This window comes from Coregonus clupeaformis, unplaced genomic scaffold, assembly GCF_020615455.1.
Source record: "Coregonus clupeaformis isolate EN_2021a unplaced genomic scaffold, ASM2061545v1 scaf0145, whole genome shotgun sequence".
Classification (NCBI taxonomy): Eukaryota; Metazoa; Chordata; class Actinopteri; order Salmoniformes; family Salmonidae; genus Coregonus; species Coregonus clupeaformis.
Genome location: NW_025533600.1, coordinates 93,622 through 112,370, shown reverse-complemented (window position 1 = coordinate 112,370; position 18,749 = coordinate 93,622). Strand labels below are relative to the sequence as shown.

Here is an 18,749-nt window from a genome sequence, read left to right as displayed (position 1 = left end):
TATTTAGTGTGTTTTTATTATTGAAAAAATAATGTTAGTAAGTCTTCTCTAAATTGTCTTTTCAGTCCCTCTAACTTTAGTTAACTGAGCCGCTCAATGAGATCTCAATTACATTTCCCCTCTTCTGTTCAGGTTCACTAAACGTATGACTAAACGTATGATAGCGAAATCCATAAGGAAAGCTCTGCTTAGATGTAATGAGAAAAATTAACTCTCCTGCCCTTAAAATAAGGTATCTCGCCCCTGAATAAGGGTTGACTTGATATATCTATTGAAAATGAGAGAGAGAGAGAGACAGAGAGAGACGCATAGAGAGAGAGAGATGCATAGAGAGAGAGAGACGCATAGAGAGAGAGAGACGCATGGAGAGAGAGAGACGCATAGAGAGAGAGAGACGCATAGAGAGAGAGAGACGCATAGAGAGAGAGAGACGCATAGAGAGAGAGAGACGCATAGAGAGAGAGAGACCCAGAGAGAGAGAGAGAGAGATGCAGAGAGACGCAGAGAGAGAGACAGAGAGACGCAGAGAGAGAGAGAGAGACGCAGAACAGGCCAGAGCTGGTACAGTAGAATGACTGATTGGACACCTAGGCCAATGGAGGTAGCCGAGGTACCACAAGTAGTAGCTGTGATAGGCTGACTGACGCGGTGGTGTCCGTTGCCCATCCTCTCCCCAGCTGCACGCGGCGGTGGCGGGCATGGAGCAGGAGAAGTTTGAGCTGCAGAAGAAGCACACCGAGAACATTCAGGAGCTGCTGGAGGACACCAACCAGAGGCTGGCCAAGATGGAGGCCGAGTACAGCGCCCAGACACGGACTACCGTGAGTGGGGGGGGAGGGGCTGTTTATTTTGATCTGTGTGTTAGGGACCTAATGTGGGACCAAGGAGGGGACGGGGTTTAGGTAAGGATGATCAGCAACGGGCCAGTCAGATACAGTACAGTACTTAATGAATTTAGCTTCTCTTAAGACATTTGCATTCAGCAGCTTTCACAATTAAAGTGTACACTCCTACACATACAGTACATACGCAAACACACTTTCTCTCGCTGTCTCACACACACACACACACACACACACACACATACTCCTTCTGCATCTCCCTCTCTCACACACACAGACATTTGCATTCAGCAGCTTTCACGGGTAAAGTGTACACTCCTATGCATACACTTTCTCTCTCTCTCTTTCTCGCTCTTTCTATCTCTCTCTCTCTCTCTCTCTCTCTCCTCACACACACACACACACACGCTCCCATGTGCAGCGATAGCTGCTCCTGGCCTTAGTCTGTCAGCAAGCTGGAATTTAAGAAGCATCAAAGTGGGCCGTGTGAGGCCGGGTAAGACCCCTCTTTAATAATTAAACAGTCTATAGCCAGGTGGGACCCGCAACATGAAAGGGCCCTCTCTCCCCTGTAGCTCAGTTGGTAGAGCATGGTGCTTGCAACGCCAAGATTGTGGGTTCGTTTCCCACGGGGGGCCAGTGTGAAAATGTATGCACTCACTAACTGTAAGTCGCTCTGGAAAAGAGCGTCTGCTAAATGACTAAAATGTAAATGTAAAATGAAATGAGGTGCTCTACCCGCTGTTAGTTTAGGCTGACCTCCACACAGAGGTACACATGCACGCACTCACACGGGCGCACATACACACACACACACACACACACCCCTGTTCTCTTCATAAGAGATGTCAGCTGAGGTGAGGTAGCTCTGAACTCCCCCTCTCTATTTGATGTCTCAGTATCGAAGCCCTCTGAAATATTATGTTTGTCTTTCATCATGCAACCGTGTGCAGTGTTTCTGTGTGCAGTGTTTCTGGTGCTTGCCAAAAACCAGAAGGTAAAGTGAAGTCTATCAAAGCTATCTGACAGAGTGAGAGTTTCAATATATACAGTGCCTTGCAAAAGTATTCATCCCCCTTGGCGTTTTTCCTATTTTGTTGCATTACAACCTGTAATTTAAACTAATTTTTATTTGGATTTCATGTAATGGACACAAAATAGTCCAAATTGGTGAAGTAAAAAATAAAAAAATAAAAAATAAAACACTTGTTTAAAAAAATTCTACCTAATAAATAACGGAAAGGTGGTGCATGCATATGTATTCACACCCTTTGCTATGAAGCCCCTAAATAAGATCTGGTGCAACCAATTACCTTCAGAAGTCACATAATTAGTTAAATAAAGTCCACCTGTGTACAATCTAAGTGTCACATGATCTGTCACATGATCTCAGTATATATACACCTTTTCTGAAAGGCCCCAGAGTCTGCAACACCACTAAGCAAGGGGCACCACCAAGCAAGCGGCACCATGAAGACCAAGGAGCTCTCCAAACAGGTCAGGGACAAAGTTGTGGAGAAGTACAGATCAGGGTTGGGTTATAAAGAAATATCTGAAATTTTGAACATCCCACGGAGCACCATTAAATCCATTATTAAAAAATTGAAAGAATATGGCACCACAACAAACCTGCCAAGAGAGGGCCGCCCACCAAAACTCACGGACCAGGCAAGGAGGGCTTTAATCAGAGAGGCAACGAAGAGACCAAAGATAACCCTGAAGGAGCTGCAAAGCTCCACAGTGGAGATTGGAGTATCTGTCCATGTCTTTAAGCCGTACACTCCACAGAGCTGGGCTTTACGGAAGAGTGGCCAGAAAAAAGCCAACACGTTTGGTGTTCGCCAAAAACCATGTGGGAGACTCCCCAAACAAATAGAAGAAGGTACTCTGGTCAGATGAGACTCAAATTGAGCTTTTTGGCCATCAAGGAAAACGTTATGTCTGGCACAAACCCAACACCTCTCATCACCCCGAGAACACCATCCCCACAGTGAAGCATGGCAGCGGCAGCATCATGCTCTGGGGATGTTTTTCATCGGCAGGGACTGGGAAACTGGTCAGAATTGAAGGAATGATGGATGGCGCTAAATACAGGGAAATTCTTGAGGGAAACCTGTTTCAGTCTTCCAGAGATTTGAGACTGGGACGGAGGTCCACCTTCCAGCAGGACAATGACCCTAAGCATACTGCTAAAGCAATGCTCAAGTGGTTTAAGGGGAAACATTTAAATGTCTTGGAATGGCCTAGTCAAAGCCCAGACCTCAATCCAATTGAGAATATGTGGTATGACTTAAAGATTGCTGTACACCAGCGGAACCCATCCAACTTGAAGGAGCTGAAGCCTTGAAGAATAGGCAAAAATCCCAGTGGCTAGATGTGCCAAGCTTATAGAGACATACCCCAAGAGACTTGCAGCTGTAATTGCTGCAAAAGGTGGCTCTACAAAGTATTGACTTTGGGGGGTGAATAGTTATGCACGCTCAAGTTTTCTGTTTTTCTGTCTTTTATCTTGTTTGTTTCACAATTAAAAATATTTTGCATCTTCAAAGTGGTAGGCATGTTGTGTAAATCAAATGATTCAACCCCCCCAAAAAATCTATTTGAATTCCAGGTTATAAGGCAACAAAATAGGAAAAATGCCAAGGGGGGTGAATACTTTCGCAAGCCACTGTAACACACACATTTTCACATAGGCTGTTTTGACACCTGTAATTGTTTTTCTAACTTGTCTGGTGTCTAGAACAGTTCAGGTAGAGCAGCTGCGAGTGTATGTCAAAATGAAGACAAGGTGAAATATGAATGAAATCTTTTTGTGAGTGTGTGTGTGCTTGTCTGTGTGCGTCAACGGAGACAAGGAGAACAGAACACGTCCCTGACAGGCCACTACAGTGTTCCTGTACCATAACAGCATCTTTAGCTGCATCACACACAACCACAGGTGGCATGGAGACCACAGCATACAAGCACTCCAAGTCTTCTCCTGGTGTGTAATATGTGTGAATATGTTTAAGTGAGACCACCTCTTTAACTGGCATTGGTAGGTCATCCATCACTGAATATTGAATCTGTTACATTATGTTATGCAACTTGTCTTTGATAAATAATTTTTGGGGCCAAATTTGTTTTTTATCACTTCAAAGAAGACCCATTTTTATCCTAGTTAAATCTATGAAGGACTCAGAAGAGCGAAGCTAATATGTAGCCTGTCACTACACACTTGTCACTTTGTGTCTGTCTCTCTGAAGGAGCCCATTAGTGGAGCTCAGTGCCGTTAATGTAACGTGCTGCTAACACCTGGTGCTTAGGGGAGTGCTCCAAACACACACATACACACACACACACACACAGCCTCTCCGTCTCATCCCCTGCCAGGGCGTTAAGTGTCAGCACACGTCCTGGCTCAGTCCCCCTTCGTTCCCCCTTAATTTTCTTAAGGCACTCTTGTTGGCCGACTGCAGACAATTCACAAAGGACCCCTCTCACAGGGCCTGACGGCTCTGGCTGTCACTCTCCGTCCCAAAAACACACAGAACTCTCCTGTCTCAGTCGGCTCTCTCATCGGCTAGAGAGGACTGCACGCTCCCCATCTTTAACCAGCCACTCTGTCATCACCTGTATCAACCTGCGAACGCGCTGCATTCCAAACTGTCACACAGGGAGAGTAGGTGGTTGAATCAACTCTTTTTATTAAGACACTAGTGGAAGCATCACCCAGCTAGCACATTTGGTTCCTTGGAAGTTGTGGGAACATATGTTTTTTGGTTTTCCATTGGTTCTGGAAACGAAGCCATCAGTTTCCTGACCGGTAAAATGGAACATTGTTAAACATTCAGAAATTTGAAGTGAAAATGTAGCCTGTTCTGGGAACATACTTTTTTTGCAGGGACGTTCTGAGAACATTTTACTATGGTTCCCTTCAAGTTTTCCTGGGAGGTTTTATTAATGTTCTGAGAACGGAGATTATAGGTTATTTTGAGGTTTTTGAATAACTTTCTTAACTTTCACTGAATGTTTCAATAAGACTTTTAGTAACACTGCTAGCTTAGTTTGGGTTAACTTTTTTTAAACTCCAAGCACAGAAAGGAATGGAACGCATGGAAATGTATTTTCTTAGGCATTAGTCCTGCAAATACATTTCTTTTTTATTGTGGCACAGCATCAGTAAGATTCAAACCTATGATCTTCTGTTCTCTATCTATAGAATTAGTCCACAGCACCACCAGGATAGAGCTAGCATGCCATGTATTTTTTTTACCTCTTACGAAGGTGTTCATTTTAGGATATTCAAACAGACCCCATTTCAAAGTAAACAAGCACTCTTTAAGATCAGGTGTTGATAATTAGTGGTCGCAGCCAACAAACCTGAACACACTTAACAAGATAGAGTTTTGTTGATGCTGAGAACGGAATGTATATGTTTTGTAGTGGTTTTTATGGAAGGTTTTCTTAATGTTCTGAGAACATGACTTTAAATAGAACCATGAGGAAACCTGCAGAAAACGTTATGCTGAAGTAAGTCCTTTAAACAGGTCAACATTCACAAGGCCGCAGGGCCAGACGGATTACCAGGACGTGTACTCAGATCATGCTGGCAAGTGCCCAACTGGCAAGTGTCTTCACTGACATTTTCAACCTGTCCCTGACCGAGTCTGTAATACCTACATGTTTCAAGCAGACCACCATAGTCCCTGTGCCCAAGAACGCCAAGGTAATCTGCCTAAATGACTACCGACCCGTAGCACTCACGTCTGTAGCCATGAAGTGCTTTGAAAGGCTGGTCATGGCTCACATCAACACCATCATCCCAGAAACCCTAGACCCACTCCAATTCGCATACCGCCTCAACAGATCCACAGATGACGCAATCTCTATTGCACTCCACATTGCCTTTTCCCACCTAGACAAAAGGAACACATACGTGAGAATGCTGGTCATTGACTACAGTTCAACACCATAGTGCCCTCAAAGCTCATCACTAAGCTAAGGACCCTGGGGCTAAACACCTTCCTCTGCAACTGGATCCTGGACTTCCTGACAGGCCGTCCCCAGGTGGTAAGTGTAGGCAACAACACATCTGCCACGATGATCCTCAACACGGGGGCCCCTCAGTGGTGCGTGCTTAGTCCCCTCCTGTACTCCTTCTTCACCCACGACTGCGTGGCCAAGCACGACTCCAACACCATCATTAATTTTGCCGACAACACAACGGTGGTAGGCCTGATCACCGTCAACGATGAGCCAGCCTATAGGGAGGAGGTCAGAGACCTGGCAGTGTGGTACCAGGACAACAACCACTCCCTCAACGTGATCAAGACAAAGGATCTGATCGTGGACTACAGGAAAAGGAGGGCCGAGCACGCCCCCATTCACATCGACGGGGCTGTAGTGGAGCAGGTCGAGAGCTTCAAGTTTCTTGGTTTCCACATCACCAACAAACTATCATGGTCCAAGCACACTAAGACAGTCGTGAAGAGGCCACAACAACGCCCCAGGAGACTGAAAAGATTTGGCATTGGTCCTCAGATCCTCAAAAAGTTATACAGCTGCACCATCGAGAGCATCCTGACAGGTTGCATCACTGCCTGGTATGGCAACTGCTTGGCATCCGACCTCAAGGCGCTACAGAGCGTAGTGCGTAGGGCCCAGTACATCACTGGGGCCAAGCTTCCTGCCATCCAGGACCTCTATACCAGGCGGTGTCAGAGGAAGGCCCTAGAAATTGTCAAAGACTCCAGCCACCCAAGTCATAGACTGTTCTCTCTGCTACTGCACGGCAAGCGGTACCGGAGCGCCAAGTCTAGGTCCAAATGGCTCCTTAACAGCTTCTACCCCCAAGCCATAAGACTGCTGAACAGTTAATCAAATGACTACCCGGATTCGCTGTTTATCTATGCATAGTGACTTTACCCCTACCTACATGTACATATTACCTCAATTACCTCGACTAACCTGTACCCCCGCACATTGACTCGTTACCACTACCCCCTGTATATAGCCTCGTTATTGTTATTTTAGTGTTATTTTTTATTTTTACTTTTGTTTATTTAGTAAATATGTTCTTAACTCTTATTTTTCTTAAAACTGCATTGTTGGTTAAGGGCTTGTAAGTACGCATTTCACTGTAAGCTCTACACCTGTTGTATTTGGCGCATGTGACAAGTAACATTTGATTTGATTTGAAGTATATATATATATATATTTTTTACCTTTATTTAAGTCACCATTGAGACTAGGGTCTCTTTCACATGGGAGCCCTGCATATACTGGACAATTCATAAGACCAAATCAAAATCAGATACAGTGTAAAACAAACAGCACAACACACATCAAGAAAAACAGATACATTCCTCGGTACGAAGGTCCCCAATCAAAATTAGAAATTGCCTGACCAGCACCAGAACATCCAATTGGAATGTATTTTGTAGTTGGTTCCAGCAATGAGGTGCATTAAAACTAAAAGCGGATTTACCGAGTTCGGTGGAGACCCGAGGAACCTCAAGAGTTAACCAACCCTGTGTACTTTAACAACTAAGTTAGGTAAGTTGGAAGCTTATGTAGTAGAGCTTTGTAAACAAAAAGGGAGTAATGAAGTGATCTACGGGACTTTAATGAGTACCAGCCAACCTTTTGATACAGGATGCAGTGGTGAGTATTAACACTGTCACCTGTGATAAAACAAATGGCGCTATAGAAGATGGCATCCAAAGGATTAAGAGTAGTGACTGCTGCAACCTGGTAAATGGTATCACCATAGTCAAGAACTGGCAGGAAGGTTGACTATACAATCTACTTCCTGCTATTTAGGAAGAGCCAAGATCTAAGCCCACTTTAAATCTTAGCTTTTTAACTAGCTTATCCATATGTTTTTTAAACATTAAATCTTTGTTAATCCAAATGCCTGATCGATGGGAGAACCATCAAATGAATAAATATGTAGTCCATCTGAAACATTTTTGCGAGAATTAAAGAACAACATGAATTTAGTCTTACCCGTTTTACAAGTTTTAAACCAACCAGGTCTTTCTGTAAGGCAACAAGGTCAGATTGCAGCTCTAGCCTGGTCAACAGTTGGGGCAATGGCATACGTAACAGTTGTATGCATACAGATGAATATTACAAGTTTTAACAGATAGACCAATGTTATTTATATAAATAGTAAAGAGAACAGGTCCCAATATCGACCCCTGCAGTACACCTTTTATAATATCCAGGAAACTAGACTTAACACCATCAGAAATCACACATTGTGTCCTGTCTGACAGATCATTCTCAAACCACTTGCAAGAAACCTGATCCAGGCCTATTTCAGTCAACCTTTGAATGAGAATGTGATGTTCAACAGTATCGAGGACCTTGGAAAGGTCTATAAATAAGGCAGCACAATTATATTTATGATCTAAGCAATTTTACACATAATCTAAAACAAGCGTAGCAGCTGAAACGGTGCTATGTCCAGGTCTAAAACCAGATTTAGAATAGAGTGAGAAGTTAAAGTTCTTAGCTGAGAGTTGGCCAGGGATTCTAAAACTTTGGAAAGGCAAGATCATTTGGAAATTGGACGGTAGTTATCTAAGTCAGAAGGATCTCCTCCTTTATGTAGGAGGAGGACATGTGCCGCTTTCCAGATCTTAGAGATAACACCAGAAATTGTCAAGATAAAAATATAGGTCAATGGCTCTGCAATAAGTGGGGCAGAGAGCTGCAGTAAGATGGGATCAAGTGAATCAGCCCCTATGGATTTTTTTAAACCTCTTTTTAAACCTCTTTTTAAACCTTTTTTATGCTGAAGTATTGAAATTCCCACAGGAGAACATTGTTTCTTAACGTTCTCTGAGCGTAATTGAGAACATTCCCAATGTCAAACCAGTTAGAGAACGTTCCTAGAACGTTACCAAATGTTAAATTAAATGTAACCATGTTTGAACTTGTAGGAAACGTTCTGTTAAAGTTATGAAATACCAAGAAAATAACATTATTTTTAAGTTCCTTAAATGTGATGAATGTTCCAAAGCCAAGCAACTATCCTGCACCATTCCCAGAACGTTGTGGGAAGGTTGTATGCAAAACAACCATAGGACAACCATGCTCTCACCAAGCTCTAATAAACCTATGGTTCTCAGAACGTTATGTGCTAGCTGGGCAGTCACGATCAACTGGGTCATGGTCAGAAGAAAACAGGGAGGGACTACCTGGACATTTTTGTTTTCCTTTGCAAAATGTTTTGCTATGATGTACCCTAATGAACACGCCCCTGGACTTTGTTTGATCACCATCCATTGAGTTCAGAATGAGGGTGTCTGTCTGATTGGTCATCTGGAGCGGTTGTCTGGTTTATGAATAATGGGATTAGATGATTTGGTGGGATTACGTAGACCAAGAGCTATGAGCTCAGCTTCTGTCTTCCCTTTAAACTTGTATTGAGAGGAGTGTATGGAGGAGTCAGAACTAGGCAGAGCAGGAGAAACAGAAAGAAACAGCAGCTTGGGGAGAGGGAAAAACGCTTTTGGGAACAAGAGAGAAGATGTTTTCATAGGCAGATGGAACAGTTGACTTTTTGAAGTCCCTCTATTTCTGCAACTTTCTCTTAGAGATTTTGCAGAGGGAACGAAAAGCCTGCAGATGCATCAGATGTGTATTTTAAAACAGTCCCACCTGATAGGATCTCTCCCTGGTGCACTGAGGACTTTGATGTCTGCTTAGCTGAGAATTGGAGAATCTGGTTGCTGAGAAACACAGTCAGTTCAGGCTGACTGTAGAATTGAGATTGAGTTCAGTTGGGTAAACTGTTTTGTGGTGCTGGGATAGTGAGTTCAGGCCAGAGGAGGCTGGTGGGAGGAGCTATAGGAGGACGGGCTCATTGTAATGGGTGGAATGGAATCAATGAAACAAAGTCAAACGTGGTTTCCATATGTTTGATACCGTTCCATGTATTCTATTCCAGTCTTTACAATGAGCCCATCCTCCTATGGCTCCTCCCACCAGCCTCTTCTGGTTCAGGCTAAGGATGATACTGGTAAAGTGGGTTTGGATTGATGACCCACTCAGGCTGTAGAACAATGGGGTGAAACTGGGTTGTACAAGTCTGCTATCTTAATTTGATCACTTCTGTTGTCGCAGAGACTTTTCCTGCTCAGCAGGAAATGCAAATTGTAGTGTATTCAAGATTTTAAAAGGCTTCTAAAGTTTGTGATTTCCACTTAAAAATGTCAGCCTTGATTTGCCCTAATGAAAAATGTATCAACCCCTACAAAAATGTCCATTAATTATAATCCACATAATAATTTGCATTTCCTGTTGCTGCAGAATTATTTTCCTGCTGTGAGAAGCAGGGTCCTATTAAGATGGCACATCTGTAACAGAATTGTTCGGCTTGATTGTGGTCAATGATGGTTCTCATGCTGAAAGTCCTCTCCAGAGAAATATAATCAAATAGAATGATTCTATTTATCTGGTCCTCTCCCCCTGTATAGGAGCAGACAGTGCGGGAGCTGGAGCTGCGTGTGAAGCAGCTGTCAGTGGAGGTGGAGAACGGTAACATGCTGAGGCAGAAGGTGACCCAGGAGAAGGGCCAGATGGAGATCCACATCGCCACCATCAGCTCTGAGCTGCAGGAAGCCAACCGACGGTGAGGAGGAGACCCCACAACACGGTCACCAACATCCACCAACTCACTGTTCTCTTCCCAAACCTTACATGGAAAAAAGGAAAGGAAAAGTCTCACCCCAAAATACACAGACAACCCCCAATTCATTTATCGATCCAATCCGACTACAAGTTCCCCAGCCTAAGCCCCAGCTCCAGCCTCTGTTTGAGCCAAGCAGTAGGGCCTTATAGTAGTCAGTGGTTCTGGCAATCATTAGTGAGTTGTGCTGACTGTGTGTATGTCTGTATTGAGTATGTCTGTGTTGTGTTGTGCAGGAGGGTGTCTCTGCTGAGGGAGAAGGAGCAGCAGAGTGAGCAACATGAAGACACACTGCAGAAGCTCCAGACCAAACATGAGACTGACATCAGCCACTTCCAACAGGAACACACACTCTCCGCTGCTAAGGTAGCCAACCACATATACTACTAAACTACTGTAGAACACTAATGCTACTAGACTAAACTACTGTAGAACACTACTGCTACTAGACTAAACTACTGTAGAACACTACTGCTACTAGACTAAACTACTGTAGAACACTAATGCTACTAGACTAAACTACTGTAGAACACTACTGCTACTAGACTAAACTACTGCAGAACACTACTGCTACTAGACTAAACTACAGTAGAACACTACTGCTCTAGACTAAACTACTGTAGAACACTACTGCTACTAGACTAAACTACTGTAGAACACTACTGCTACTATACTAAACTACTGTAGAACACTACTGCTGCTAGACTAAACTACTGTAGAACACTACTGCTACTAGACTAAACTACTGTAGAACACTACTGCTACTAGACTAAACTACTGTAGAACACAACTGCTACTAGACTAAACTACTGTAGAACACTACTGCTACTAGACTAAACTACTGTAAAACACTACTGCTACTAGACTAAACTACTGTAGAACACTACTGCTCTAGACTAAACTACTGTAGAACACTACTGCTACTAGACTAAACTACTGTAGAACACTTCTGCTGCTAGACTAAACTACTGTAGAACACTACTGCTACTAGACTAAACTACTGTAGAACACTACTGCTACTAGACTAAACTACTGTAGAACACTACTGCTACTAGACTAAACTACTGTAGAACACTACTGCTACTAGACTAAACTACTGTAGAACACTACTGCTACTAGACTAAACTACTGTAGAACACTACTGCTACTAGACTAAACTACTGTAGAACACTACTGCTACTAGACTAAACTACTGTAGAACGCTACTGCTACAAGACTAAACTACTGTAGAACACTACTGCTACTAGACTAAACTACTGTAGAACGCTACTGCTATGAGACTAAACTACTGTAGAACACTACTGCTGCTAGACTAAACTACTGTAGAACACTACTGCTACTAGACTAAACTACTGTAGAACACTACTGCTACTAGACTAAACTACTGTAGAACACTACTGCTACTAGACTAAACTACTGTAGAACACTACTGCTACTAGACTAAACTACTGTAGAACACTACTGCTACTAGACTAAACTACTGTAGAACACTACTGCTGCTAGAATAAACTACTGTAGAACACTACTGCTACTAGACTAAACTACTGTAGACACTACTGCTACTAGACTAAACTACTGTAGAACACTACTGCTACTATACTAAACTACTGTAGAACACTACTGCTGCTAGACTAAACTACTGTAGAACACTACTGCTACTAGACTAAACTACTGTAGAACACTACTGCTACTAGACTAAACTACTGTAGAACACTACTGCTGCTAGACTAAACTACTGTAGAACACTACTGCTACTAGACTAAACTACTGTAGAACACTACTGCTCTAGACTAAACTACTGTAGAACACTACTGCTACTAGACTAAACTACTGTAGAACACTACTGCTACTAGACTAAACTACTGTAGAACACTACTGCTACTAGACTAAACTACTGTAGAACACTACTGCTACTAGACTAAACTACTGTAGAACACTACTGCTATGAGACTAAACTACTGTAGAACACTACTGCTCTAGACTAAACTACTGTAGAACACTACTGCTACTAGACTAAACTACTGTAGAACACTACTGCTATGAGACTAAACTACTGTAGAACACTACTGTTAATAGACTAAACTACTGTAGAACACTACTGTTAATAGACTAAACTACTGTAGAACACTACTGTTAATAGACTAAACTACTGTAGAACACTACTGTTAATAGACTAAACTACTGTAGAACACTACTGCACTGCGACAGTGTCATTGCGCAAAATGGTACACAGCATCATCTGGATGTGTGTGCAACAAAAGTTCAACATTCACCTTTTTCATGCATATGTTCGATAAATCCAACGTGTGCACCACACAGAACACACCTAAACTGCCTCTGCAACGCAATGCTACAAGGGAAAGACAGCGTTCCATTGGAAATTAATGTATTTCTGGTGTACCAAAACGCAATGACGCTGTCGGTGTGATCGAGGCGTAAGGTAGCCAACCACATTAGTATAGAAAAACTAGATGCTACACCACCTGATGCTACTGTACACCACTGCAAGGACTATTAGCTGGACTGGTCACACTCCCTCAAAGATGTTGTAGAATGCATAGGCATATCTTATGCTGTACTATGTATGACTTATCTTCAACTGAAGACTTGACAGCATTTATATTCCCCTGCTGCTGAATAATGTGGCTGTGTTAGATAAGACTCCTGTTGTTATCCTCTCTCTCTCTCTCTCTCTCTCTCTATCTCCACTTAACCTTTTAGTCATTTAGCAGACACTCTTATCCAGAGCAATTAGGGTTACGGGCCTTCATCGACAGATTTTTCACCTCGTAGGCTCTGGGATTCGACCCTGCAACCTTTCGGTTACTGGCCCAACGCTCTTAACTTTACTGCTAGGCTACCTGCCTCTCTCTCCTCTTTCTCTCTCAATCCCTCCATTTCTCCCTCTCTCCCAGGCCTCTAATGTGATTGAGGACCTGGAACAGACAGTGGCTCAGCTCAGACAGCAGCTACAGGACAGTGAGCACAGGAGACTGAAACAACTCAGGGTAAACTGTGTGTGTGTGTGTGTGTGGGTGTGTGTGTGTGCGTGCGTGCGTGCGTGAGAGAGTGTGAGAGTGAGAGAGAATGGCTTAATTCCACAACAACGTGGTCCTCTGTAGCTCAGCTGGTAGAGCACGGCGCTTGTAACGCCAAGGTAGTGGGTTCGATCCCCGGGACCACCCATACACAAAAAAAAATGTATGCACGCATGACTGTAAGTCGCTTTGGATAAAAGTGTCTGCTAAATGGCATATTATTATTTATTATTAAGAAGTTTGAACGTGAATAATGGGGAAAACACATCTCACACAACAATAACTTGTAGTTCTGTATGAATGTTTCAGACTTACTGACTTGTGTTTTCCAGGACACAGATAAGAAACTTCAACAAGAGAAAGCAGATCTGCAGCACGACGGTGAGAAAAAGGTACAATCCCTATCAATGGTTACCCACATGTCAAATCAATGTAGTTACCCACATGTCAAATCAATGTAGTTACCCACATGTCAAATCAATGTAGTTACCCACATGTCAAATCAATGTAGTTACCCACATGTCAAATCTATATTTGTATCGATACAATACTCTCATATCAAATTGAGATTATATGGCTGTCCTCTTATTTAGTATATAGGCCCTAAATAAACAAAGAAAGTCTGTCTCACTTTGTCTTAATAAGGAGCGTCCTTTCCTCTGAGTTTTACTCTACATAACTATGTAGGCCTACAGTGCCTAAAGTCAACTCTGTGAAACCTAAAGCCTGATCATAATTAAATTCTACCTGCCTTTCCAGCGGCCCTAGTTTGACAAACTGACTGTGGTTAAATGGGAGAGATAAAAGCCTTGGACCCACATGGTCCTGCCTAGCTCCCCTTCTACCCTTCCCTTTGATATGTTATGTCCTGCCTGTAAACTCAAAGCTGTGATTAGCAGGTCAGACTACCGCTGGACACAGGGTCCACAGGGCTCAGTGGCTGTGGGGAGGAGGGGTGGAGTGGAAAGGTGAGGGACATTTGGAGGAGTGAGGGTTTGACATTTAGGGGGGATGGGGGTTAGCTGACCAATTGAAAGTCAAGGGAGGGTTAGAGGGGTGTAGGGTTGACCAGTTGAAGGTGAAGGAGAACAGTGGGGGGGTGGGGAGCTTGGGTGGTGGTGTAACGGTGCCCAATTTAAGGCCATAGGGGACGGGAGATGAAGTCTTGTCCTCTGAAAAGCCATGCTTAGTCGCCCCAGCTAAATCCAGCAAGGACCTTAATTGCTGCCAGACAGCGATGGCAGCGACCCCTCTCTCTTTCAAGCCTCCCTTCAAAGCCAACGTGTTGTCATAAAAAATACCCTCATCTAATGAGTTGGTCCGGGCCAGGCCAGAGTCAGGTGGGTGAAGATCAGGTTTTAAGATGTAGGTCCAAACACCTGGTTCATCTTCAAAGTAAAGCCCCCATGTTGAAGGGCAAGGCAGTCAGTCATAAAGGGGGGTGGGGGGGTAGCAGGGCTGTGTGTTTCAGGTCAGGCACCTCTGAACTGGGGGACTGGACTGATACACCTGCAAGCTAGCTAGCTACCAGGTCTGGGTCTCTGTTAGCAGGGTCAGGGTGAGGGTCAATGCCATTTCACGTTCTGTTGTTTCATCTTTGTGTGACTGAATTGAAGTTGTTAGTTGAATAAATAGTTAAATAGCTGCATCCTTCAGTCACATTTTTTGAGCACAGACCCACTCTATAACATTGTATGGAAACAATGCACATCCTTTCTCCAGCTCCCAGTAAACTTGATGAAAGAATCTTTCTGTCTGTATACCCTTAAGCACCTATCAGGAGACGGGCCCAGATGGCAGCTTGATGATAGGTGGAGTTAGAGGTCAGGAAGAGGCAACCCCAGGCTCCAGGTGGATAAGGTCATGGACAGGGGGGCTTGCTGAGTGATGGACCTGCTGTCATAGTGTCTGTCTCTGTTTCTACCCCTCTCTCTCTCACTCACTCACACAATCACACAGGTGCGTGCCCTACACAACCAGGCGGAGAAAGAGAGAGAAGAGGCCAATAAGAAGATCTCCAAACTTGAAGAGTCACTGAAGTGAGTAGTAAAACACTGTAAATCAAATATCTGTTTTATTCTTTCATTTCATCACTACTTGGGGACTTGCCATTCAGTTTGGTTCAGAACACATCAGAAACATGGGATTTGTTCACACACATCACCAACCCACAAACCCAAAATCCCAGCATATGAAAAATGTATCACGGCGAGCCAACACATGCTTCCATCCATGCAATTATACAATGATACAATCTCCCAAAGTCACTGATTTAGAAAAATGCTTAAGCACTCAGACGTTGGTAAGTGCTAGTTACAGGGCCCGGGACACAGCTATAATTTGCAGAGCTCACCCTTGTGCAGTAATTGAAAACTGCAGTGGATATTTGAAGCTATATGAAATGTTGTCGCTTTTCGTCTCTCCATATGTGCCTGTCTGTCACATGCTGAAACATAGGAACCTCCATAGAGAGTTCTTATATCTGTGCTGTGCAGTGTCCCCAGTTGTGGGGTAGTGCCCAATTCCATATTGTCGTACACCTATCCAACCGTCTCAGATCTACAATGGCCGTGTCCGAATACCCATACTAGCATATTAAACTGCATACTATATACTCATCGTTGCATACTATTTAGCATGTACCGTTTAGTAAAAAGTATGCAGTATGCCACTGCCGCAACGCAGTAGCGGCTCCTGACCGGCTGAATAGGTGGGGCGAGGCCGAGTCCGGGTGGATCTTTCCAAATTCAACAGACATCGCATTAACCAGACTGATAATAGATCATTTCCAATTCGATTAATTTATGTAAATGCTGAATAGAGTAGGAATGGAGTTATAGGCCTACTCAGGCTGGTTATAGGCAGACTATCACATTCGACCAACACTGAGTGTACAAAACATTAAGAACACCTTCCTAATATTGAGTTGCACCCCCCTCTTTTGCCCTCAGAACAGCCTGAATTCGTTGGGGCACAGACACTACAGAGTGTTGAAAGAATTCCACAGGTGTTCTTAATGTTTTGTACACTATGTATAATGTAGTAGACCATATAGCCCATCTATCCTATTTAAAAAGGACTGAAGACAGAAACTGATAAATTAGTTCCATTTCAGCATATTTATTAGTGAACCACTGGACAGCAACATAATCGTTGATTTAGGTAGCGCATCCCCATATCTAATTGATCAGCTGTTGTCAAAGCCGAAATGAGTATGACATCCGGGCATTTAAAGTATACTTGATTTCCACAATATCGCATACTATTAAACGAAATGTTTTCGCATATTCAAACGGCCTACTATTTAGGATGCAAGTATGGGTATTTGGAAACTGCCAGTGTGTCCTCCAGATGTGTAGTCAGCAGGGGTTAATGGCTGAGCCTGGGGAGCACTGAGGCCCTACAGGAATTCACTGGGAGACATGGAAGTGGTTAGGACTAGAAAGAGGCCTGCCAGAGAGAGAGAGAGCGCCTTGGCATACCTGGCCACTCTATTTCATGTCAATTAGGCTTTCTTTCTCTCACTGTCTTGCTCCCTCTCCCTCCCTCTCTCTCTCTGTCTAGAATTTGTTAGACTGTAGCAGCCTTGTTTGACATGGTACAGTCTGACATGATGTCACCCACCCTGTGATCCGTCCCACCTATGATGTCATTGGTTGTTTGTTTACTTGTCTCAGTTGGCTGTAGCCTGTGAGATTCCACACCGCTACTTTTCTATCCTCACTTCATAATGCATAATTTGTAGTCATCACCTCGTATGCCCATATTTAGTCTGAAAACGAAATGTAATGTAAATGAAATGTAAATGTAAAACGAGCAGGTGACCTTATCTGTGAAAAGGGGTGGTGGGAGGAGCCAGAGCTTTGGCTACGTCTCAATACTCTAACATGGCCTCGTTTCCTGAATCCTTTTACTTGAGACCATTGATCATTGATGTCAAATCTTTGAATGGTCAAAAATATTATAACATCTAACCAAATATGGACTTCCTTTATTGCCCTCTGCTACACTATTCCAGCTACAATCACATATCATCCCCTCTGCACCTCTTCCATCTCATCCCCCCTGCACCTTTCCCATCTCATCCCCCCTGCACCTCTCCCATCTCATCCCCCCTGCACCTCTCCCATCTCATCCCCCCTGCACCTCTCCCATCTCATCCCCCCTGCACCTCTCCCATCTCATCCCCCTGCACCTCTCCCATCTCATCCACCCTGCACCTCTCCCATCTCATCCCCCTGCACCTCTCCCATCTCATCCCCCTGCACCTCTCCCATCTCATCCCCCTGCACCTCTCCCATCTCATCCCCCCCTGCCTCCCTCCATCCTCATCCCCCTCTCTCCATCTCTCCCACCAATCTTCACCTGACTCTACTCCTATCTCCCTCCTCTCCTTTTCTCAGTCTGCTATCGTTCCATTACAGTAGAGTACAGTCAGAGCACTGCTGACAGGCTAGGCAGGGTCTGATCCAGGGCCTCCTAATGCTGCATGCATTCCTCACACTAATTAATACCATACATTACCACATTACCGGCTCATACACAGATTACACTGCCTCTAATGAAAGTAGAATGTGTTCTGCACAATTAAACGTCTAAGCTCACCCAATCCTAACGGCCCAGAACTTAGCCCCAGTTCTATCCCCAGCCTCGGCTCCTGCCCCAGACCCAGTCTCCAAACGGCCCCAGAACGCAGCCCTGCCCCAGACCAAGTCTCAGCCCCAGTCTCCAAACGGCCCGGAACGCAGCCCTGCCCCAGACCAAGTCTCAGCCCCAGTCTCCAAACGGCCCGGAACGCAGCCCTGCCCCAGACCAAGTCTCAGCCCCAGTCTCCAAACGGCCCGGAACGCAGCCCTGCCCCAGACCAAGTCTCAGCCCCAGTCTCCTAACGGCCCGAAACGCAGCCCTGCCCCAGACCAAGTCTCAGCCCCAGTCTCCTAACGGCCCGGAACGCAGCCCTGCCCCAGACCAAGTCTCAGCCCCAGTCTCCTAACGGCCCGGAACGCAGCCCTGCCCCAGACCAAGTCTCAGCCCCAGTCTCCTAACGGCCCGGAACGCAGCCCTGCCCCAGACCAAGTCTCAGCCCCAGTCTCCTAACGGCCCGGAACGCAGCCCTGCCCCAGACCAAGTCTCAGCCCCAGTCTCCTAACGGCCCCGAACGCAGCCCTGCCCCAGACCAAGTCTCAG

General features: G+C 44.5%; 1 protein-coding gene across 2 annotated transcripts in view; it reads left to right on the top strand.

The window, feature by feature from the left end:
* Positions 1 to 18,749, top strand: part of LOC121557119 (centrosomal protein of 112 kDa) — a 120,314-nt gene that overhangs the window by 37,707 nt on the left and 63,858 nt on the right. For both annotated transcript variants that reach the window (XM_045213720.1, XM_045213721.1), the window contains 6 exons: positions 678 to 821; positions 10,313 to 10,467; positions 10,761 to 10,890; positions 13,440 to 13,532; positions 13,895 to 13,954; positions 15,522 to 15,601. In XM_045213720.1, the coding sequence (XP_045069655.1) occupies positions 678 to 821; positions 10,313 to 10,467; positions 10,761 to 10,890; positions 13,440 to 13,532; positions 13,895 to 13,954; positions 15,522 to 15,601 (662 nt within the window). The remainder of the gene's footprint in view (positions 1 to 677; positions 822 to 10,312; positions 10,468 to 10,760; positions 10,891 to 13,439; positions 13,533 to 13,894; positions 13,955 to 15,521; positions 15,602 to 18,749) is intronic.